The sequence below is a fragment of the Cyprinus carpio genome, chromosome A2 (assembly GCF_018340385.1).
Source record: "Cyprinus carpio isolate SPL01 chromosome A2, ASM1834038v1, whole genome shotgun sequence".
NCBI lineage: Eukaryota > Metazoa > Chordata > Actinopteri > Cypriniformes > Cyprinidae > Cyprinus > Cyprinus carpio.
In genome coordinates this window covers 21,880,410-21,905,024 of record NC_056573.1, presented here as the reverse complement: position 1 = coordinate 21,905,024, position 24,615 = coordinate 21,880,410, and the positions used below count along the sequence as shown (strand labels likewise).

The 24,615-nt window shown below is 36.4% G+C and overlaps 1 protein-coding gene across 2 annotated transcripts in view; it reads left to right on the top strand.

The window, feature by feature from the left end:
• The first annotated feature begins 706 nt into the window (after positions 1-706).
• The window catches only part of LOC109085531 (cell adhesion molecule 3), a 60,078-nt gene continuing 36,169 nt past the window's right edge, over positions 707-24,615 (top strand). The window contains exons 1-2 of one of the 2 annotated variants that reach the window (XM_042778567.1): positions 707-929; positions 2,145-2,340. In XM_042778567.1, coding sequence (XP_042634501.1) covers positions 2,220-2,340 — 121 coding nt within the window. In that variant the 5' untranslated portion in view covers positions 707-929; positions 2,145-2,219. The remainder of the gene's footprint in view (positions 930-2,144; positions 2,341-24,615) is intronic. The other variant, XM_042778572.1, reaches the window with a different exon arrangement.

Here is a 24,615-nt window from a genome sequence, read left to right as displayed (position 1 = left end):
TTCAACGACTGATTACATTTTGAAATTCACATAATTCTTGATGATTTTATTTACTGTAGAACATAAATGTTATTTAATTCCGTGTAAACTAATAAATATATTTCTTGTTTCTTTCTTTTCAGTTAAATATTTAAAACAGCTATTTATTTATTTATTTATTTATTTATTTATTTATTTGTTTGTTTACTTGGTTATAGAAATTGCACAATTAGAGTGTTTTCTTAACATTAGGTAAATTAAATAATTGAATGTATTGTTTGCATATTTACTCATTTACTCAATTATTTTCTCATATATTGACTTTTTAAATTTTGCATTTTTGAACTTCAAAGATACTAAAAAAAACAATTTGTATACACAAATATAATAAATTATGTTCTTAATTGTATCCGTCTAATGTTCAGTCAGAAAAACAAACAAACAAACGGTTAATATACTAAATATAAACGTTTTAAGTTTCTTGAGATTTCTCTAAAAACATAGGCCACGAACTTTACACACTTCTAACATAATTTTATTAACAACAACAACTGTAATAATAATAATGATAATGATAATAATAATAATAATAATAATAATAATAATAATAATCTTTCAGGCAGTAGCCTATGGTCTAGCCCTGTTATCCAAATGGTACGGCCAAATCGTATTAAAATCCCCACCCCTCCCCCCTCCACACCGCGCGCCTGCCCCCTCCCTCCCTCACTGCCTCCCTCTCTTTCTCAGTGCTTTCAGACAGACTGTTTTGCTGCAGTGAACGGTAGCCGTAGAGAGAGGAAAAGGCAAGAAAAACAAGACAGCGGAAGGCGGAACGAGAACCAAGACAGACAGATCCATTGGGACCTTAGCCTGAGCGCCAGCAAGCATAAACGGGTCCAACACTCCAGAACCGACGGAGCCGACGGGCATCACGAGGAGCGCTTATAACGGTGCGTATTTTAATCTGACCTCCTTCTGAGCACACAGACACGCAGGGCTATTATTTGTCTTTGGCGTCCTGGCGCTTAAGCTGAGAGGGGAGACACCTGTCAGGTTTGTAAATAGGGACACGCTCGTGCTCTGGAATGCGCCTGCATCCACGCGCCTCTCCTGACGGGCGCACCGGGCAGGAATCCGTCCAACGAGCTCGGAGGTGTTAAACTATGAGCGAAGGGAAGGGGGTTGATGTTAAAGTGTGTTTAGGCTTACTGTTAATGCGCTGATGGTTGCTTGCCCCCTCACGTTTCCCCTCCCCTCCCAATCGCGAGCTCTAGTACCAGCATCCCTGACGCTCCTTCTGCATTCAGCGCTCTCGGACTGTGTGCACCTGCTACTGTTTTCCGTGGTTCGGTGGGGCGTCCCGGTTGCGCGGGTGAGAACGGGACTGGTGCTCAGCGGGAGAGAGAGAGGGGGAGGGAGGAAAATAAAGAGGAGAAGTGCAAGGAGAAAAAAACGATGAGTGAGGGAGGCGGCGCGGGTGGTTCCGTTTCGGGTCGCGTGTCACAGAATTGCAGCAGGTATCATCACCTCGAAATGAGGCGAGGCTTCGCTGCTCGCGCTGAACACACACACACACATACACACACACACACACACAGACAGTTTGACAGCCACTGTCCGTCCTTGCATCCCTCTACAGTTGCACAACAATACAGAGCATCTCTGCGCTGTCGCCCGCCCGCTCCGCAGGCAACGCCATGACTTGCACAGTTCACACAAGCGCACTAAGAGAGAGGAATAGGCAGCCAAACGACCTGGAATATTGTGTGAGTGCGCGCGCGCGCGCGGTTGTGGCCACGGTGAATGGCGCGCTGAATTCTCTACGGGCGACAGGTGCACCTTCCTCTCGCGCACGCAGCAGTCAGAGCGAATGAATAATGAAAGCTGTGTTAAAGTCTACCGGGAGGATATCGGGGGTAGCGCTTTACAAATCTCAATTCAGGCACGCGCTCGCTTTTGTCGATTCAGAGTCCTTTTCTGGGTTACTGAGTGACGAAGAGAATGTTTTCGATCACTGCGTCACATCACACACCGCGAGTGACACGATGCGATCAATGGAATCTCTGGGGCAGCGCTGGAGTGAAGTATGTGTGCTCAACATCAGTGCGACCAATCGGCGCTCTCCGTCTGTTAATGAGTGTGCATGTGTGTGCTCTTTCTTCCAGTCAGCGCTTCGTAAAGCTTCTCCTCTCCACTTCTCCTGGTCTCGAGAGGACTACTGGGTTTAACGCACTGGACGGATGAAGGGGATGCGCGCGAGTCAGAGTATGACATTCCCGGCGTTCCAGCGGGCCGCTCTCAGGGGGCTCGCGGCCTTGATGATGCTTCTCGCGACCTCCGTTAGGAGCAACTTTGTTTTCGGTAAGAACCGACCCCAGCCCCCCTCCCCTCACTGTTTTCACAAGGGAATCACAGAGCCGTTAATAAGCTCGTGGGGCACAGAGGAACTTCCCCCCTCATTTCAGCTTTAACGGAATTTTCTGCTTTTGAATTTTCTACTGCTATTTTGGGATCTATCTATCTATCTATCTATCTATCTATCTATCTATCTATCTATCTATCTATCTATCTATCTATCTATCTCATCTAAATTGTTGGACTGGATCTTCTTTTCATTATGAACTCATATTTACTAAAGTGTTTTAACATGGATTGGAGATAAGGAAATGGTATCATCGTTTCAGGAAATCATAATGCTTTTATTTTAGTACAAATACACAAATAGCCACAGAGTATAGATCTATCTATCCTCAAGCAAATGTGCACAGTACACAATCCTAATGGAGTTGGACTGAATCAGTCTTCTGCTTTGTGTAGGAGTGTGGCCATTGGTTCTCTATTGGGTTTAGGACCGAACAGAATCATTATCAAATTCTTTTCATTATAAAGTTTAAATTTGTTCACCAAGGAATGCAGCTTGTGTTGAAATGTCTGATTAATCATCACTGTTTCAACAGTCTGATGAGTGGAGATCATAACTGCTTTTAATTTGAAGTAGAAGTATAATTGCTGCACAAGTGTACATTACACAATCACAATGAGTTGGACTGAATCAGTCTTCTGACTTGTGTAGGTGTATTACTCTCTAGAGTACTCTCTGAACAGATCTTCATCAAATGTCCAAATGTTTGAGTGAAAATATGGATGATTATTCATGAATGATGACTGTGATAGAGTTTTCCTTTGTCATAATGAAGAAGTGTGAACCAGACATTTGTGTTGAAATGTCAGATTCAGTGAGATGATGTCATTGTTCCTGCTGAGAATTATTTTATTATTCTTTCTTTCTTTCTTTCTTTCTTTCTTTCTTTCTTTCTTTCTTTCTTTCTTTCTTTCTTTCTTTCTTTCCATCGATCCTGATCTCATCCTTTCTCTCTCACACACTTAAACTCTGTCAGCTGTTTTTGCTGCTCAATGCATTATTCATTATTGTGTTTTTTTGGTGTGCTTTTGCATATCCACTGGCCCTATGCATCCTTAATGTGAATGTGAATGTATGTGTGAGTGCTGGCAATCTTTTTGCATATGTAAGAAACGCATACTTTAGTTTCTATGCAGTAGTGAAGCGGGTTTTGAGAGTATAGGTTGTTTGACTGGTGTATGAACATGTTGAGTTTATTTATAGCTGGAAACAGAGTACATGTTTTGGAGGTTTGTATGTTCTGTACCATATAATCTGCTGCCATCAGAATTTAGGGTACCTTAAATTACTTGTGATGCTGCTGGTTCCACCTACTTATGCAAACTTTTCCTGTGCTGCTAACCAATCAGTCTATTGCATGGTCATCAATGTCCACTAGAACAGTAAAATATTTAAAATACTGGTAAAAAAAATACTTTAAAACACTTTATGCAGCAAGGACACATTAAATTGATTAAAAGTGACAGTAAAGTTATTTATAATGTTACAAAAGATTTCTATTTCAAATAAATGATGTGCTTTTGAACTTTCTATTCGTCAAAGAATCCTGTAAAAATGTTTCACAGTTTCCACAAAAATCTAAAGCAGGACAGCTGTTTTCAACATTGATATAGCCTACTGATACATTGAAAAAATTAGTGAAATATGCAGACTGTGCTGGAGTTTCTGCTGGATTTAGTGCAAAACCATAATTTATTACTATGATTGGGTTAATAAAAGTGTATTAAATTGACACCTTACCTTTGGTCATTAGCAAAAATGATGATTATGAAAGATGATAATCAGACAATAGTGCTATCTAATTTTGATTCACAAAGATCCAGCTCATAAGAGCCATTGGCTTGCGAATCAGACTACACTTCTCAAGTTTAACTTTTCGAGTACATCACGCGAAACCATTGCTTGCCATTATTTCGCGGTACATAGTTACACCACATTCAATACAGATTGCAAACCCACATTCATAACTCAGGTACATATGATTTATCTTATGACATCATAGATTATGTATATATAAATGTGTTGCATTAGTTCCAAGTATACCCTTCGTACACGTAGCCTTTCAAAGAAGCCTATAGTCCATTTGAGGTGTTCATGAACACAGGTGCACAGACACATGCGCTCTCGAAAGCTTCATCTTTGTCCAGTGTCTGCTCTATTTTTTTTTTGAGTTTATTAAATTTGAGGTTGTCTTTGTACAGTGTTGTCATACAGTATGCACATATATTCTGATGACGAAATTTGCGTCAAGTACTGCAAGCGGACCCTCACGTACATATGAAAAAACATACTTCTTTGACCTTTAGCCTACTGTTCTTGTCTGTTTCTGTTTTGAGCTACAGTGTTTGTTATTGTTAAATGTTCCCTTTTAACTATTGTTGTTCTTTCTATTGCTGTAATTCTTAATATTTGCTATGTACTCACTTTTGCTGAACTATATTGTAAGTTGAAGGCTCTAATTAAGCATCTAAAAAAGGATATATGTTTTAGCAGGTGTATCAGGATCTACGTTTATCAGGTCTTCACTTCTCTTTTCTTGAGTAGGCTGTAAGTCTGTGTGTGAAAATGTGCAGATGTCCAGTCATGGTCTCTGATGTATAGGCTATGTATTTAAATGTGTGTGTGTGTGTGTGTGAGAGAGAGAGACAGAGAGGGAAAGAGAGAGAGAACTTTTCACTTTGGTTTTTGAAGTGTTTATATGTGTGTGAGAGATGTCAAGTTCATCGCTCATTGTCTCTGAAGTGTGTATGTGTTAGTGGAGTTTCCACCCCTGGTCTCTGAGGTCTGTATGAGGGTATGATCACATATGTTGCTCATGTGGTCTCTGATGTGTTTGTGACTTGTAGGACCGTTCACCCGTAGCCTCTGATATGTGTGCTACATCCTCTGTGACATGTCTGCGAGCAGCTCAACATGTGGTGGAAGCATCTGGATATCCTCCATAATGTGCTTGATAAATTCTGAAGGGTCATTTTAAAGAGGACGGCACAGCTCTGGGGCTCATTTCATAGGGCTTAACAACTGTGCATCACAGATTCATCAAAAGAGGCACAGCAAGGGAAAATGAGCCTTATTGTTTGTTTGTGGCGTTGCGTGTTTGCTAGCGGTCTGTTGAAGCATGTTGTTGTGTCACTCCACTGACCTGAGAAACATTTTGATGGTTATTTGTGATGCTAGTGCACATTTGGACTGAGTGATTTATGCTGGTCTTACCGTGTAAAACCTCAGTGATGCTGACATGTGTGCATGTTTGTGAAAGCACGTCAGGATTAAAGTGGAATTATGTGTGTGTGTTTTGTGTTTTCAAATGCCTTTAAAAGATCTTTAGAGTAATGTTCATTATAAATGGTCCTGAACAGGATGGCTACTTAACATAAATAATTCAGAGTAGTGGATCACTAAAAAACTGATTAGTCAGTCGACCGGCCAGAAATTATACGCACACTTTGCACATCTTAACCCCTGATGACTTTTCTTCTCTCACCACATGAGAAAACTCCATAGAGGTCTGCTGTGGAGGAAACACCCATTGGATTTATTAAAAAATGTATTTTTTTTTTCAAGTGGTTTATAGAAAAAATGATTTTAATTACTCAAAAGTGCATTTTGTCTCACTTGATTTACTCGTTTAATTTCAAGGAGAGCTAGAATGTTCTTTTTTCCCTTGCTGTGGCTGTTATTGTTCTCCTGCGTTTCCTTTTTGTAGAGAAAAATATTGTCATAGTATTGCAGCTGTCCCTGTATTAGAGTGCTGTCAATTTGGCTAGATGTTCTAAAGTGGTCATATCTTTTAACAATATTCTATTACAGTGAACAAACTGTAGCATTAAACAAAAATGTTTTTAGATAAACAGTGTTTGTAAATGTAAGGTATATTGATTTAAAATGTTCTTTGAAGTACTTTGTCTTTGTTCAAGGTATTAGCTCTGTTCCAAGACCCAGTAAGCAGTTTCTACTGCCTTCTAAGGTAGCATCTCAACTGAAAAGTAATTTTTCACCAGCTTGACTTAATGCATTTTTCTCTGAAAAGAATATATGCAATGTTGTCGTAGAGTTTAGTCGAAATGAGTTATCAGAGAAAGCAATAAGACATCCCAGACGTGGAACTGCTTTCACATTTGTGATGCCTTAAAATGTGGTCTAGGTTGGCAACTCACTAGGGTTTGGAATAGTAAAAGCTATGTTTTCCAACATATAGAAAGACTGCATACATATGATCTGCTCACTGCCCATCTGAAGCATATTGCACACCAAAATAGCAAGAGCTTTGTAAAAACATCAAGCTCCAAACTGATTGGCTTTACACAATTCTCAGAAGACAGTTTTTAATTCCACTGGAAAACAAAGCTTTCAGGCAATTACAGCGAGCACTTCTAGTCGCTAGTTTTGTCAAAGACTGAAAGGTCCATGATGTTGAATCTTTGAAAGATATTCCTGATTTCTGTTTCAGACAACTGGAACTGCAAGTCAGTTTTAAGATATCCATGAGTACAATTCTATATTCCCCTTTCATGACAGTCAAAATTAAGGATTGCTTGTAAATGTTATATAAAAAATAATTGTAGTAAAATAATTGTGGAATTATCCGAGTTCTTGTAGCTCAAATGGTAGGGCATGGTGCTTGCAATGGCAACATAATAGGTTTGATTCCTAGGGAATGCATGAACCAATAATATATGTCTTGAATGCACTGTATGTTGCTTTGGATAAAAGCATCTAACAAATACATAAATGTAAGTTCATGGGAATAGTTCACAATAAATGTTTGAGTGTATGACTTTTTTTCAATAGGCGAATGCACAAAAAAATAGTTTCTGGTTTTCAATCATATGGTCATTAGCATTTTTTTGGGCACATTCCCCCTGCTGATCGTTTAATAGACTGGTGTTAAAGATGAAAAGATAATGAGAAAAGAAAAACAAATTCATATGTTTTGATGTAGCGGCTGATTTAATGTCATATTTATTCAGAGTAAGATAATATCATTTAGTTCAAGTCCTATATTTGCAAAGATTCTCAGAACGGAACCACTGATTCCATTTCGTCCTTTCCAATCAAAGCCGTTGCATGCAGAAACCCAAAAAACGGATCTAGAGACAGCGGCTCTGCTCTGAGGTACGTAATGAATTTGAATTGGCTCCCCTGGCCCAGCACCAGTGTGGCTGTCTTGTTTCAATGTAGACTTGGATAAAGATCAGTGTAATCAGTATATGGCTGTTCAGGGTTTTTATAGACATGGTGTGAGATCAGTATGTGTGCTTGAAACTGTGTGTGGTTCTGGATGTGAAGTACACCTACAAACAGAAGGAGAGAGAGGGAAATGAAAGTCACCCTTGTCTTGGCACCATTTACATGCTGGAACCCCAGAGTGAAATGTGCAAAGTCATAGAAAGGACATTATTTCCAGTCTACAATCTCTAGAACCCTCCACCAAGTCCTGAGAAATGTAGTTTCCCAAAGCTTGAAACATTCTCACTAGTACTAGAGCTTATCTTTGAGTTAGAAAGTGATACAATTGAGAGTCTACTCAGGGTTTTTCCTGGGTCAAAAATGGTCTTCGGTGGTGGCTGATAGTCATCCATACACACAGTAAACAGTAAACACACAGTTCCCTACCCACGTGATCTGCGAGCCCAATACTGACAATAAATGTAAAATAAATAAAAAGAAACAGTTTGTGATTTTTGCTTATTCTATTTATTCATTAAATAAAAACAATCATTGTTAGGACAGATACTAAAACATGCTTACAACTACTTTACATGTAAACGTCCCCATTACCAAAGTAGTAAAAAAAAGAATTGGTCATTGTTTACACTTGGTTTCTCATTGTTTTTATTTATTTATTTTTGGCCCTATTTTTTTTCAGACTGTGGCTGAGATTTATTCAGTTTAACAACCTCTTCCAAATTAGGCTTCTCTCACTGTCATCCTTTCTTGCCCTCTTTGCAAAAAATGCTGTGATTTTTCCACTGGCCTTCATAGCTTTGTAAGATAGGATGCTTTTTTTGCTAGACCTGATCATTATTTTGGTATATAATTATATAAATATTAAAGAGTACCATTAAAAAAAAGCATTAAAAAATTTATTTAACTGATTGTCTAATTTTCTATCATATACAACTGAATAAAATTATCAGCTAGATAACAGCAACTTGCTTTGTGCTTTGGTTTGGTTTCACTTCCCTTCGGTATAAACTAAATGGTTTTATACTAATTTACTACACATTGTCATATAAATAACATTCGAATACTGTGAATTATTTAGGCTAAATCTTATTAACCACTCTTGCTAAATGGAGTAAACACACTTGTGATCTCATTTCTGAGGTGTTCTGAGTAAATGATTTGTTATAAACCGATTAAGAACGGTAATGTCTCTGGAGTTCAGTGTTGGACAGATCAGTAGTTTTAACCGTTCATTAAAATGAATCGGTTCAAAGGAGTCGTTAGGTCGTGAATCGGACATTAGTGGACATGGACGCGATGTGTGCAAATCCAGGCTGTACATCGCAAAAGGATTTGTGTCAACACAGAAAACGCTTCATCACTGCACAGGATTTGTTAACTGAAAGTATTGTTTATGTCAGCTGCATGTTATGAACGCTTGTCAGAGAAGATACAGTAAGATGACATGTTTTTTTAATGCACTCATCGGTAATTCAGGAAAAAAATAATTGTTTGAATGTACCACATGAAACAAGGATTCGGTCTTCCGACCTTTAACCATCAGGTTTGTTGATTTTTAATAATATGTCTGAGAGAGAGAGGGTTTGAAGACAGAGAGAGAGATTCTGCCCTTTCCCTCAGTTTACATGCACAGCAGTCATTTAAATCACTCATAAATCAAATTAACTGATCAAAGAAGGCTTTGGCGGGACAAAAATTTGTTTTGGCGACCACCAAAATATTTTCAATGCAGGAAAAACCCTGCCACTCCAAAAAACTGAAGTGGGTGCTGAGGGTGTGTTTTCTCTCTTTTTGCTGGCTATGTGTACCATTTTGCACTCTAGAAAGCCATTTTGTGTCAAGGGGTTTGCGCAGAGCTTGTGTACAAGCAAGAGAAGCTTGACCTATTAGATTAAGGTTAAGTGTTGGGACTTCTGTGAGTTCAAAATGGTTGTATCTAGAGATGTAAGAGTGGCTATCTGATTGCTTAAATGTGCATTCAGCTCCATCTTCTCATGTTTCCTATGTTAAAAGCCGGGCTAGATACAGATGTCCTGTCATTAATCAGGACATGAGCGTTTTTAAGAAATTTGCAATGCATATTCATGAGATGATGCAACAACCACACAAATATTGCCTTAATTTGAATCTTCAAACAATGCAGTTTTAGGACTGAAAAGCCAGGGTTGTGTGGCTTTCAAAACTAAGAAGTGCCTTTTAAATTTAAATGTTTAAATTCACCTTCCTGTGAATTAGTTCATATTTCAGTGCATGAATTCAAAGACAACCTTTTTAATTTTGCAGTTATGGTCATGTAAATCAGTAACTGTGCAAAGATTATTTCTCTTTTGAATTCAAAAGTTTGGGTTTGAAGCCCTGGATTTGAAGTTCAATGTAAAAGCTTGTTGTAAGAATATGTTCTGCAGAGGGGTTAATGTTCTTTGTGCATTGTATGCATGCACACACAGTCGGTGGATAATTCCTTATTGCTAATTTGTTATCTTCTATCTAAACTCTAAATAACTGTAGACTGACGCTGCAGAGCCTTAGATTAATCAGCATACAATATGGTTACTCTGACACAACGCTGAGATCAAAATCTTTTTAAACAGATGCTATCTGCATTACAGGGCTGTAGGATGAGAGCTGATTTTTGGGAATAGTATAATGCCAAACCATGAATTGCCCTGTGGCGTACTTGTTTTGCAAAATGCACTAGCTTGTCCTCAACCACCAGTTCATTGCTACCCTTATCAAAAAGTAGTATACTTCAAGTTCATTTTATTAAGTATACTCAAGTAAAGTTCAAGTATACTTTTAAGTATACTTTATGTAGCAAGTATACAAATATCAGTGTTCTAGTAGTATACTTGTAAGTGTACTTCAATTATACTAAAAGTGAACTTATAGGTATACTGATAGTTCATTAATTAAATACTTTGTACACAAGTATAGTCTCAGTAAACTACTAGTTTAGTAGTTTTATACTGCAAGTATACTCATAAGTTTTCTTTAAGTGAACTTTAAGTATACTACAATGTCCCTATTTAGGTTTTAATTTGTATATATTTTGTTATATGAATATCTTAACTTCTAGCTTCATGCATTCTTTTTTAAAACACTGTAATGTGGGTAAATTTCATAAAAAATAAAGAAATAACATTTTGAACCAAAAGCTGAAAAAAAACTATGAATTGGATTCAGAATGATAATCAAAACGTAAATGGAGTCGATCAACACCCCAAAGCTTGACTGTAATTATTACCTCATTATCGGTCGACATTTTATTCCATAACGTTACAGTTTTGATGCTATTTCATGTCAGATGATCGTGTTACATGTGTTAGTATCTGTTGTTTCTTTTTCTTCTTCTCTTGTGTTTTTTTGTTTTGAAATTCTGTACAGAAGATGTGTACTAGCACCCTCTACCGTATAACAATGAAAACACGGATTCTAGGAGCACAAGTATAGTTTGAATGTATTTAGACTTTTTGTAAGTATAAGTCAAGTATACTTAAATGTCATTTTAAGTATATTTCTGAGGAGTACATAAAGCCCATTTCTGAAAAGTACATAAAAAGTAAACTAAAAGTATACTTTCCTATTTTTAGTTTAAAAGAAGTATACTAATAGCACACTTGTATAAACTTCTTTTTCGTAAGGGTAGGGAAAACACAAACTCTGGGAGTGGGGGAAAAAAACAGAGATTCATTCCAAACATTCTGTAAAATTACATCACATTTCCTTTCTGATTGCTGTTGCCAAATATGGAGCCAGATCAGCCTAAAAAATTATACATTTACAAAACAAGATTCATAAATGCACAGCAAAATTTACATTTACAAAATCCGATTTGTAAATTCAAAACACAATTCATAAATACACAAGCAAAAGCATAAATATTTCCCCAAATGCTCACACAAATGCATCTTACCTAAATAAATTTAAAGTTCTTGAATTAATTTCCATCACACATTTATGAATGATGTTAGATGTATTTGTGGATCGTCAATGTGCGTGGATTGCTTTGAATTTATGTGCGGTATTTTTGAGACCAATCGCGGTGAGCTTTTAATCCACCAATCAAAATGCTCCTTACTGAACAGACACAAGAAGCTCAATGCTGCGCTTGTTCTGTGCATTGTTCCATGATCGGGGTCCTTGATGTAAAGACATTTTAATAGGTATTCTTTTTTTGTACAATTTTTACAATTTTACAATTTTTAAAAAATCACATTATGATTTATATTGGTCGCACAACATACAGCTACCCGGTTAGTCTTATACACCAACATACCCTGTTTATTCAGATCAACCTGTAGTGTTAATAAATAACATATTTTATTATATTTTATTTAATATTTTATTTAATAGCAGTAATTATGTAATGTGTTCTGCTGTTGTTGTTAGTAGTAGTAGATTTCCAGTAACTTTTTATCAGGCATTAAAGGGGTCATATGATGCGATTTCAAGTTTTCCTTTCTCTTTGGAGTGTTACAAGCTGTTCGTGTATAGATAAGATCTGTAAAGTTGCAAAGACTAAAGTCTCAAACCCAAAGAGATATTCTTTTTTTTTAAGTTTGGAATTTTAGACTTCTTAATGAAATGCTTAGTTTCCTAGTTTAGACACGACATATCTTTTATATGATGTGGTGTGGTTTGATTTGCGTGGCGCGGATGTTTACGCAAAGAAAGAAGGCGTACCTTTGATTCTCTCTGTTGTCGCCGCCGCCATGACGTGGAGACGCTGTTTTGTCTGTTCCAGAACAGTTCAACCCAAATATTTAGATGTATGCAACGCATTTTATGAAGGACTCTTTTCTGATCCTGGGAGAGCAGACTACAATGCCGGCGCTTCTGACTCACAGTCTGTAAGTACGTTTACATATGTAAAGGATTTGCCACTGATGATATAAACGTGAGTTTTGAGCAGTGTATAGTAGAGCTTGTTGTTTTTCGTTTCTCCAATCACAAATGCAGACATGGTTTTATGTTACGTGGCGCGATGCGATGCGATGCAATGCAATGCAACGCAACGCGGAAAAACACAGTATAAGTCATTATAATCTGTAATTATGTCCCCACTGGATGCAACAAATGGCTCGTTTGTAATGGGCTTAATTGTTTTTGTCTTGTTGCGCCGGTGTTCTGACCGGGACACACATCACAGTGTGACAAGGGGCGTAACATTTCCGTCACACACTTTAGGCATTCGGCCAATCACAACACAGCTGGCCAATCAGAGCACACCTCACTTTTCAGACCAAAACGACGCATTTCAGAAGTTGGGGCATAGAGGAGAAACAATAATGTATAGTGTGTGGAAAATAATGTGTTTTTTGAATCTTAAACCGCATAAACACATTTCATTACACCAAATACACAAAATAATGTTCTTTTTAGCAACATCATAAGACGCCTTTAAAAACCGCTACCACCACCTAAGGGAAATTTTGAACACACACAGCGGAGAGATTTCAGCATGGAGGATGAAAACCAGACTCAATGAGTGAGTAAAGTATTTTTTTTTTTATCTGATGGCATTTTCTTATGATTATAGCTGGTTGCTATGGTAACATGGTAACATATGGTAACATAACAACAAAATTGTTGTTTTATTGATTGTTTATCGCCAATTCATGCTGTGATTAATAAAGTTTTCCTACAAACAGTGGTTATAATATAAGAAAGCTGGCGTGGACTAACAACATTATTTTTACACTGCAAACTGCACACTTAATTGACTAAAACATACTTTAATCATAAGAAAATTACATCAAATTAAAAATTAAGTCGTGATCATGAGAAAACAACTAGTTATGTCAAGATCACAAGATAATTAAGTCGTGATCACGAGAAAACAAAAAATAAAAATAGTAGTTTAAAGTGAATAATGCACTAAAAATGTGTTGTACTATTTTTGTCGGACTTATGAACATTTGTATTGCTTATAGATTTTTATTAATTTATGCATTTTATATTTGTATATATTTTTTATTTGCAGAGTAAGTATTTTTATGAATAAAACATTTAAATATTAATGCCAGAAGCTAAACTTAGTAATTACTTGTAAATAAACCAAATGGTTAACTCTTTCCCTGCCATTGACGAGTTTTTACGGCTTTCCGTGTTTTCAGTGTTATACACTCGGGGGCGCTATTATACATCTTCCAGATGTACTTTTGATTTTCTCACCTTTTTGCTCAAAATTATAAATTTTATGAAACCTACCTATATTCAACTGTTGATAAAAAAAGAATGCTTTAAGCTAGAATAAAACGTATTTTTTGCTTAAAAGTAAAGGCTTTGATCTTTATTTTGGTGTATTGCATATTCAAATATTCATACAGCAAAATATACTGTAGGCTATCAAGTGAAAATCATCAAAATCGCTGGCGGTGGCTGGCAACTTTTTTAATGGACTACAGTATATGGCAAATAATCATTAGATTAATCAACTAATTGGAAAAATAATCAATAGATGAATCGATTGAAAAATAATCACTAATTGCAGCCTTATCTAAAAGTGAATCAAGAGGCAAAGAGCTGTCCAATTATAGAGATCCCGTTAACAGTTTTTCTTATGTGCCAAATCGTTTAAAAGAAAGTGCTGTAACAGTACCACTAATAGCATTAACGGCTAATCAAATGCCAAAAACAAGGTAGAGTGTATCCATGGCTCTGATGAAATCATAATAACATTTCCAGCTAAACATCACAGTGCTCTACTCAAAGCAGTTTGGCCCACTTATGCGGGTATTTTTATCCAGCCGACATCGCCCGTGATATATTTTTCATGAATAAAAACATGGACTTGGTTCTCTCCTGCCTGCGCCATGACGTAATTGTGCAGCAAGCTAAAGGGACCATGTAGAGGGCTTCAAAGGTTCTGCGGAACCAAGCTTGGGTCCACAGGAATGAGAGCTGTGTCCACTCGAACGGAGGAAAGCATTTCCAATTAGCCGGTTGGCAGTTGGATCACACTTCCTGCTTTCAGGAGTGCCCTGGGGCTGTGTTTACCACTGCAAAACTCCCTGGGAAATACGATCTGTTTGAAAGTGCTGGCGTGTTTGCTTCCTTACCTCAATGTAACTGTGGCTTGACTGAGCGACTTGGCTCCTCCAGATGTGGCCAATAATGATGAGAGATTAAGCAATGGGTGGAAATGCTGTCCAATCATTAATGTGGATGAGATTTAGAGGTGGGAGATATGTGTTTAAGTGCCAGTGGCTCACTTAACTCTGAGGACAGATTGGTTGCTGGCACCTTTTCTAATGCCACTGGTTCTTTCTCGCGCTCTCGTGCTCGCGTTCTTGTCACCTTTTCTAATGCCTCGCTCTCACTTCGTGCTCGCGTTCTCTCGCTTTGTTGTAGATTTCCTCTCTCTCTCTCCCTTTTTGTTGCCAGCATCTTTCTGCTGAAATGCAACTTTGTGGAACAGAAGGCCTGGGAAGCAACCAAGAGCGAGAGAGAGAAAAGAAGTGACTGTGGTGTTAAGAAGAAGCAGGGAACCCTGTCAGTTCCACAGAACGTCTTATCTTATGAATCATGTTTTCAGGAAATGCTTACCAGCTTCTCTGACAGTAAGATGCATCACAGGCTCTTAAGCAGAGGTCATTCTCCTCTGGGAAATGATCCACAATCATTGATAATACGATCTGTCGACAAACCACAGATGAGCTGGTAAATTTGTTTATGCCTCCTATGATCCCGTGGCCATTCTGCTGCAATGACTATGATTAGTGAAGCTATCATTAGCAAAGGGGATCTACTGAGTGTTTGCTGTGACGCTCGAAAACAATCAACCTGTTCTCTGCTGCTTCCGTTTTAATAATGCAACACTTTTCATTGCTTTAACGAGCACTTCACATCCTGCTCCTTTTTAAAGTGGAACTTCATCTTCAAAGAATAGGTGAGGCTATTTTCTCAGCTGTATTTCTTCACTGTTCATGGAGAAAGGAATACCTGTAATCCGTGGAGGAGCTCTTCTCCTTTACCAAGCCATGCTTCTGTTTCTCTCCAATTATCTCCTATTTTGAGAAGCTATTAGAATTTCCTTGGATGATTTCTGAGCATATATTTAGTAGATTAACCTTTGCTTTTGATATTTGTTCCTACAACATTTCAAAAAACAGTGTTGGTTTTATTTTACCCAGTACTTTTTGAGTGCAGTGCTGATATTTTGGTTTATCTGACTGCAGTTACAATTTCACTACAAGTTTAGCTGGTATTTTTTAGGTCAGTTTGTTAAAATATGATATATTTATATTTTTATAAATTTTGATGATTTGAATAATTAAAAAGATGATTTGCTTCTACCCCAGTTGAAGAAAAAACATGGATAGAACAGCTGTTTAAATGTTTAGTGCAAAAACACAAAGCTAATTTATGAAATTAACATGTAAAACATGTAACAATATGCAAAAAGTGCATTATGACAGCTTCTTAAAGCAATATAATTCACATACTACATTTTACAATGTGCTACTAGGGTAAATTATGCAGGTGTTTCACAAGTTTTTAGCTAAGAACACTAGTCTATCAACATTTTCTGGTTTGAGAGATGCTCTGTGACAGTATGTTCATACTGGCACTAAAACTCTTTAAAACTCTTTTTGAATTTAATATATTTTTGAATATAATATATTTTAAAATATAATTTATTTCTGTGATGGCATAGTTAGTCTGATATACTGATTTGGTAATGAAAAAAAAAAAAACTTTCTTCTTGTTGTTTTTATTAGTTGAAAATGATTGTCCTGATTAATGAAACATGGCAAATGGAAGCATTTTTTCAAGATTCTTTAATGAATAGAAAACATGAAGAATAGAATTTACTTGAAATAGAAATCTTTGTAACAATATAAATATCTTTACTGTCATTTTTGATCAATGTAATGCATCCTTGCTAAAAAATAAAAAGTATCAGTGTCTTTTTTTTTACGAATCTCAAACTTTTGAATGGTATATTATATACTGTTAATACATTTCCATTTGTAATTTATATTGCACAATATTTTTATTTTATGCAGAAAACATAATGATTCAATACATTAGATCAATTGGTGTTAAATTTAATTTATATTTTGCATATATTATTTATATTGGATGAAATCATTATTATGGATTAAATCTATATATATATATATTTAATAATGTCAGATAAATGAGTTGAAAGTTATTATAAAGTGCACCGAACATCATCTTGACTAAAATGTCACAAGCAATTTCACCTCTTGCTCGAAGTGTACTTTCAGTCTTCTGAGTTCTTCTGGAAGAACTCAGAATTGGCAGTCGGTGCGAGATCAGTTTTTAAGATTCTGTCTGTCTCTCTGATAGTATCGGCTTTGCTCAGTCTTTAACGGATTGCGTCAGCCACTCTCAATCTACCCCAAGTGTAAATCAATGAAACTTTTCACCTAAGACCAAGGACACAGAAAAAATACCCAAACAATGGAATAACTGCCAACAGTCAACCTTAGTAAACACAGCTATTTTAGCCTCTGTACTGTGTGTGTGTGTGTGTGTGTGTGTGTGTGTGTGTGTGTGTGTGTGTGTGTGTGTGTGTGTGTGTGTGTGTGTGTGTGTGTGTGTGTGTGTGTGTGTGTGTCTGTCTGTCCGTATCTATCTATATACACATAACTGATTATGGTTGGGAATCGTTAGAAATTTTTCGGTTCCAGTTCCGGTTCCGGTTCCGATTCTGGTTCCATTAAAATCATTAAACAACTATTAAAAAAATAGTGCTAAGGAAAAATGCACAATACTCAACTACTCAATGCTCAATACTGTTTATTACTTACTGTCAACTTAATTTAAAGGTTGGCAATGTCAAAATTCAACATACTGTATATATTACAGTATACAATTTTCCGGTTCCGATTCCATTTAAATGAACTTTTTTTTTTTTTTTTTTACTATTTTACCTTCATTGAATGTGGTGTTGCTGAAGGTAGTAAGTAATTTTGAGTATTGCTAGTCCATCAATCAGCATGTGCTTCAAAGTTGATGTTTTTTACATTATCAATAACATTTTGCTTTTCAAGCAGGAATAAGCTGGTTGGTCACTTGTTCAAGACACTTGTTAATTTCCCTAAAGTAATGAAATATAAACTGTTATACTTATAACCATGTATACACACACTCCATAAAGCCAGTCAGGAGATGGTGTGATGCAATGAGTGGTTTCCACATTTTTAAACATTTAAAATGCATGAAAATAAATATTTTCTATCACTTTATTTATCATTCTTGAAATGACCTGTACACTAAATAATCTAACTCGCATACTTACATAACATTAGCAGTCTATTTATTTAGTGTTCCAAGCTGAAGTCAGTATGTATATTAATGACAATATGGGACAAATATAATGTAATTTAGTGGCGGCAGGTGCTGCGCGCTACAGGTACATGTACAGTCAGACAAAAAGATGTGCAGTTATCAAAGGCGCGAGTATGCATACAATCGTGGGAAACATGTGTTCGGCAGTTAAAGACGTGACGTGTGTTGGATTTTGTGTGGGGGTTTTTGGGTTCGATTTGTTTGGTATTTGTGTGGTCAGTGATTAGTTTGGCAGGGCAGCGTTTGTGACATCCTTTATGGGAAATGCCGAATCGTCAGAATACAGTGCAAGGCTACAGCGCTTGGTCACGTGTCGCACCAGAACCATTTTCGGAACCAAAACTTTGAAATTGATCACGGTTCCGATTCTTTTAAAACCCTATAACTGATAGATAGATAGATAGATAGATAGATTTTTGGTTAGATAGTTTTGTAGGTTGGTAGATAGATAGATAGATAGATAGATAGATAGATAGATAGATAGAAACATACCATACTTAATTGATATATATATTGCTTTTTGCATGTTCTGTAGGAGGGAAGTACGCATATTTGTATTTGGCCACAGAGATTGATTGCACCAATCACAGACTGAGCCAAACATTTCATTTTTCTTCGTTCTGAGTAGAAGTACCATTTTTGCATTCCAGCTTTCTGTGGCCAACTTTCCAAATTGGAAGTGGTTAGAATGAAATAAAATATGGTTAATAACATTCATAGTATGAAGAATTGAAATGGTTGGTTTTGTTCCCGTTTCCTATTACATTCTGCTAAAAAACTAAAATCAGTTCAATTTTGGATCCAACATAGCCAATCAGCTGATCTCAGAAACTCTCTCAGACAATTCCAACAGCAAATTAACCACATCCAGAAACACTCGCTTCTGAGTCCACTGATCTCCTAGCTGTAGCCAGTCACTTTCCGCAGCCCTTTCTGTGATCTAACAGGACGGCAGAGCTCTTACGAAGTGCTGTGTGTTTGATTAAACTGTCTATAAGTGGGGAGAGGCAAGATCAGGCGGGATCAGTGTGAGTCTGTTGAACAGCAGCTATCGGCTAGAGAGAGACACGCGTGTGTGCGTTTTTATAATGATGAATGTTCTTAACCTTTAGTCTGGTTTGGTTCGTTCTCTGTCTCACTTCTGGTTTTAGATTGTTTAGATCTAATTACCGAACATGAGTTCTTTCAAGTGTGTGTTTGAGAGAAAGTGTGTATGAAAGAGATAGTGAGAAGTCTGTCTGTGGGTTAAAAGTGTCAGCTGTGAGTGTGCGCATACATGTTTGCGATATATGTGTGCATGTGTCCTCGGATGCAACGTGCTTGTGATGAAAGCAGCACATTGTGGGGTCACCCATCAGTTTGGCTGAGGATGAAAGACCCGTGTTGTTTTATTCAGCAGTTTCACTCTGAAAGCTCCGCTGTGTGGCTCGTCTCAGCTGCTCTACAGTGCGGTTTTATTCACCCTGTTTGTCAGCGGTGATAAGTGTGCTGTGTAGTTTAATTCACCGCAGAGTGCCAACCATGGCTTTTAATTTATTATTTAATTTAATTTAATTACATTTATTTATTTATTTTGCTTTGTGATTAAATCTACATTCTTCACATGATATGAGCTAGAAAATAACTTGAGTACAAACCTGTCAATGAATCTGTGTTCGTGTATATGCGTGAGTGTATATGCGTGTGTCTGATTCAGCCACGTCTCTGAGGGCTGAGACAAAAGAGCGGTAATAAGCGTTTCTAATCTGAGGAGTGAATGAATGATACACAAAAAGGGACCACAGACATACAGAATAAACAGGCTGGAGAGAAAGAGAGAGGAAATAAGGCAAGCAGAGGTGGCAGTAGAGGGAACAAGGGATGGAAGAGAGAAAGATGAATGGGAACCAAGAAAGTGGGAAGAAGAGAGAAGGAAGGGATAGACAAGAGTGTTGAAGGGTTTTCACGCTGTGTCATATCATATCATATCATACTGCATAATCACACACACACACACACACACACCCATATTCACACACTTCACTCATAGCACTGCTTTAAACCAATCACATGACATACACTTGGATGGTTCACATGACATTCCTTTAATGTTTGGGCACCATACCCACAATAAGTGGAAGTGCACACGCACATAAAATCTCTCTAGCTCTCTGTCTCGCCTAAGTAGGTGAGAGATCTATTTATATATTTGTTAGAATTAATTAGCTAGCTCTGAATGAAGTACACTCTGTCAGTAAGTTACTTGTCATGAAGTACTTCACATGCACGACACATGATTGTGACAGGCACTATAAACCATTTCATTACATGTTTCTGTGTTTCTGAACTTTAACACTTTAGAGTAAGTGTGCTTGTCCTCACACAATTCACACGTCACATACTTCATGTTTATATTTGTGCATGCAATTATTGAATTGATCATAGCAAATGTTTATTTGCTTGTGAATGATGCACTTACAATGGCTCAGTGAATGTTGAAAATCACATGAATATCATAGGTTCAGTATGTCACATTCAGTCTTATTTTCAGGATGGCAATAGTACACTAAAATTTATTTTAGTATACAGTATGTATATTGTGCACAGTATGCAAATTGCATATCTGTTCTGCTTTAAAAAAAAATATATTTTTTGAAGTCTTAAAGATTTCTGGAGTATGTTAAGAAACTACTATTTCACTAATAAATTTCACATTTAATTCACATTTGTAATTGTTTATGAAATTTACTTCTACGCTCAACATTTTATCAGGGTACATTTTGCCAGTATACAACAGAGCACATAATACTCTACTGGGCTCTACATGTACAACTTTAAAAATTTAGGATCACTGTCAAATATTTAGAAACACAAAATTTATTTTTTTTAGAGACATTAGTGATGGTAACTTTAATGTGCCACAATACAACATGCTATAAAACATGCATATCAGAGATTAAATAAACATTATTAAATTGCACCCTTTGCGACTTTTACTTGCATTAAGAGCTTTCCAAATGTTAATTTTGTTACCTGCATGCAACTATTTATTAACTTTGATTGGGTCAGTCACACCGGTGCGCCTAACATTTTATCATGTTGCACACAGTAATTTTCAGTTGCACGTGCAACTAAATGGTCACTCTGTAGAGCCTTGCTGTTTTCCATTATGCAATTCACTTGATTTGACCTAGGCTATATTTATGAATAAACCAGCTGAATTTTAAACATCTTTCCTTTTCTTTTCTTCTTCTTTTTTACTACCAAAAAAAGGATGTTTTATGCAATATAGCGTTTTCCATTTGAAGATAATGGTCAGATGTACATGTAAAAAGGTTATGTGACAGCAGTGTATCTTAGGACTGTTTATTGTTGCATGTTTAACTTATAATTATGCACTACACAGTACTCAGTAAGCAGAATGCTACTCTTGTGTTATCTGTTTTAGGGAGGGACTTGTGCTCATTAGCATCATCAAGATAACATGACCAACTAAGCTCTTTACCAGGGTTTAAATGTAAACTCTTTTCCTTGGATTAATTTCAAACTTCACCTTGAACACTGCTAGCAGTCAAGCAATATTGAATAAGAGTCAGCAGCGCTGTTGGATGGAAAAATTAGTCAAATGCACAAAATGATGTCTGACTGTTCCTTCTTACCTAAAGAACAGAAGTCAAATGTTTTCCAACCATAGCTTTTCAAAGAATATCTCCATCTTTTCACTTTTTTTTCTATATTTGTGTCTTGTTCTCTCTGTCTGCATAGATTTGGTTGAAACTGATCATGAAAATGTTGAATTTATTGCTGAACATGACTTGTCTTCATTCTCTCTCAAGTCAATGTAAATTTGATTCCTAACTCTCCTCTTCAGTACTCTGCATGTTTCCATTTCAGTAACTAAGACACACACATTTTGTCTCTGCTGCTTTTCATTTTGCTCAGTCAAGTGTACCTCTCATTACTCTAAACCCGATCAGGGGATTAATTTATAATATTCTGCTTAACATCATCATGGGATTCATATTTTTATTATATTAAGCCCAATCAAGGGATTAATTATAACAATGATTTTAAACCGAATTGTCGGATTAATGTAAACCTAGTCATGATTGAAGTCTACATTTCCTTTGTTATGTGAATTCTGATAATAATATTATTTTTTAATGGTGATTCTTGAAATGGAAAAGCTTGGTATGTCTGTCTTCATGGTCAATGTGTAATTTAGATGGAAAGTTTTACAGTTTCAGGGTTTAATTTAATACTTTTATACTCAATACTCTCTAAGGAAGATGTTTTGAAGAGACCTCCACCCACACTTTAGTTCAGTCCACATGATTTTTTTTTTTGAACACCAGCAGTAAAGACACTGATAATCTTATGCTGTTGTGATTCTTTCATATCCAGAACTTGTAATGCATGCCCTTAGAAATGCACACATGAATATTCATGATGGCCAAGCACACTATACTAAGAATATCATAGATGTCTCTATGCCTCTGCAGTGTACGCTGATTATTGCCTGTTATATTTTTAAAAGAAAATTATGCAACAATAAACATTTTATGACATTGCTGCCTTTGTTATACAACCTCTTTATGCACCTATGTTTTAGTTATGTTAGTGGCAGTATATTGAAATTTTAATTTTGTGTAAATAAAAGACTCTTATCTTATAAAATAAGTATATGTGATTGGATCTTTTAACTGTAAAGCAGGACTACAAACGCCATATTAAGCATTACGTTTTCTCCTTTCCATTTTTATGTGACTGGACTTTCTCACTATTAACAACGTGTTTTTGCAACATTGAGATGGTTAGTAGCCAATCACAAACATGTCTGTTGAGCATGTATGCATGGCCAGTCGGAAGCGTTTAAGTTAGTCAGAATCTGCTTTATACGCCTTTTGTTCAGTGTGAGCTCATGAGTTCTGCATGCTTGCAAATTATTTTGCGCAAACAAATTATTTAGTGTTTAACTTAAATTAAGTGTAAACAGTCCGGAGATTCATTGCACAGTGTAACCAGATTTTTTGATTACAGATAATATGAATAAAATAATTTTTCATGCTGCTAAGTACACACTGCAAAGTTTCCAGAGTGACAATTGTATTAAATTTCACTTGGTGATATCCATAGCAACAGAAAAGACAAAAATGATTATATATTTTTTTATTAAATGGTGTGTCAGAATAGATCTTTGCCTCAAGTCTTGCTGTGTGCATCCAGTAGACCTGTCGCTTGTTTTTTTTATGTGATTCTTTTATCAATAGCTTTTTATTTTACCTTTTTAATGCAATGTTTCATTAAGTGAACAATATTTGAAGCCTACATGGACACAGGGGCGCGGGAAGATGTTTTAGGTTGGGGATGCTGTACGCGCGGTGGGGGTGGGGGGTGTTAGTGTGATAGAGCCTGTTTACACTAAGTGAAAATAGCAGTATTTTTTTGGTGATATGCTATTAGCTAGATTCTATTTATACTAAAATAGCAGGATATTCTGCTAATTACTTATTGCAAATAGTGGCAATTATCTGCACCTCAGCACTGTAATACATTATTAAACAGTATGCAATAATAACTTATTGATTTATTTCAAATAAATATATTGATTTAATTCAAAATTAAATTAAATGGATGGCACCTTACTGGGACAAAAGTACTAGACCTACCCTAACCCTACCCAATATTTTTTTTTCAACTCTTTGATTATTTCCTTAATTTCCTTAAGTGATTTGAAATTTGAAAAGGGAGGAAAAAAAGTTTGCCATTAAGCAGATTCGAACTGGGTAAAATTAATGGATAATGAGCTGCCAGTTATTTTTCAGATTTATTTCTTACAATGTGCTAATGTTTTAATGTCATTAATAATTGGCATTCATAATTAAACATTTAATATTTGTTCTTTTTAAATAGTTAAAAAAAAAAAACTATGAAAATAAAATAGTTTACTAAGAACTGTGTAATTTTACTGGTATTGGTACTGACTGTAATTTTGTTATTGAGACAACAGTAATACATTCTCTTGACTGTAGAAGTAATACGAATAGCATGTTATTCAGAGCACTTGACACTAAACCATTAAACTGTTCTCGCTCTCTCTCTCTTTCATAATATCTAGCTGCCCAACATTCTTTAGGCCCAATTTGTGGTGCTCTTCAGTAGATTGGCGTGGCCTGACTCTGCAGCAGATTGTTCACTTTGTTCCACAGCACTTTTCTCAGGTCCAATTTGTGGTGCTCCACAGTAGGATTGTTCAGGTCTGTTTTTGTGGTATTCCACTCTTGATTGCTGTGTTCTGTTTTGGACATTGAATAACATCTCCCAGGTTTGCATGAATTGATTTTTTTTTTTTGGCTTTTACTGCAGTATTGGGCACTTGGGCAGACTAATTCAAAAAGATTTCTTCTGGGGTTTTATCTTGTTTCTCAAGTCTCGTTCTGTTTGGAAAGTTCTCAAGCCCCTAAAAGCTGTTTCTTTATTCTCTTTTTGTTGTGTTGCATATTGCTATCTCATATTGTGCTTAGATATTGCTCATGTCCTGTGGTTTGAGCTGTAGGTTTGAACTGCTGTGCTGCCTTATGTTGTGTTTTATGTTGTTTTATGCTTGTATGCTTTTGTGTCATCATGTTTATTTGCCTCCATCAGATCTCTTTGATATGTCAGTTGTTTCTGCAAGACATCAAAGGGAATAATTGGAGATCAACTGGAGTCTTAAAGAGACA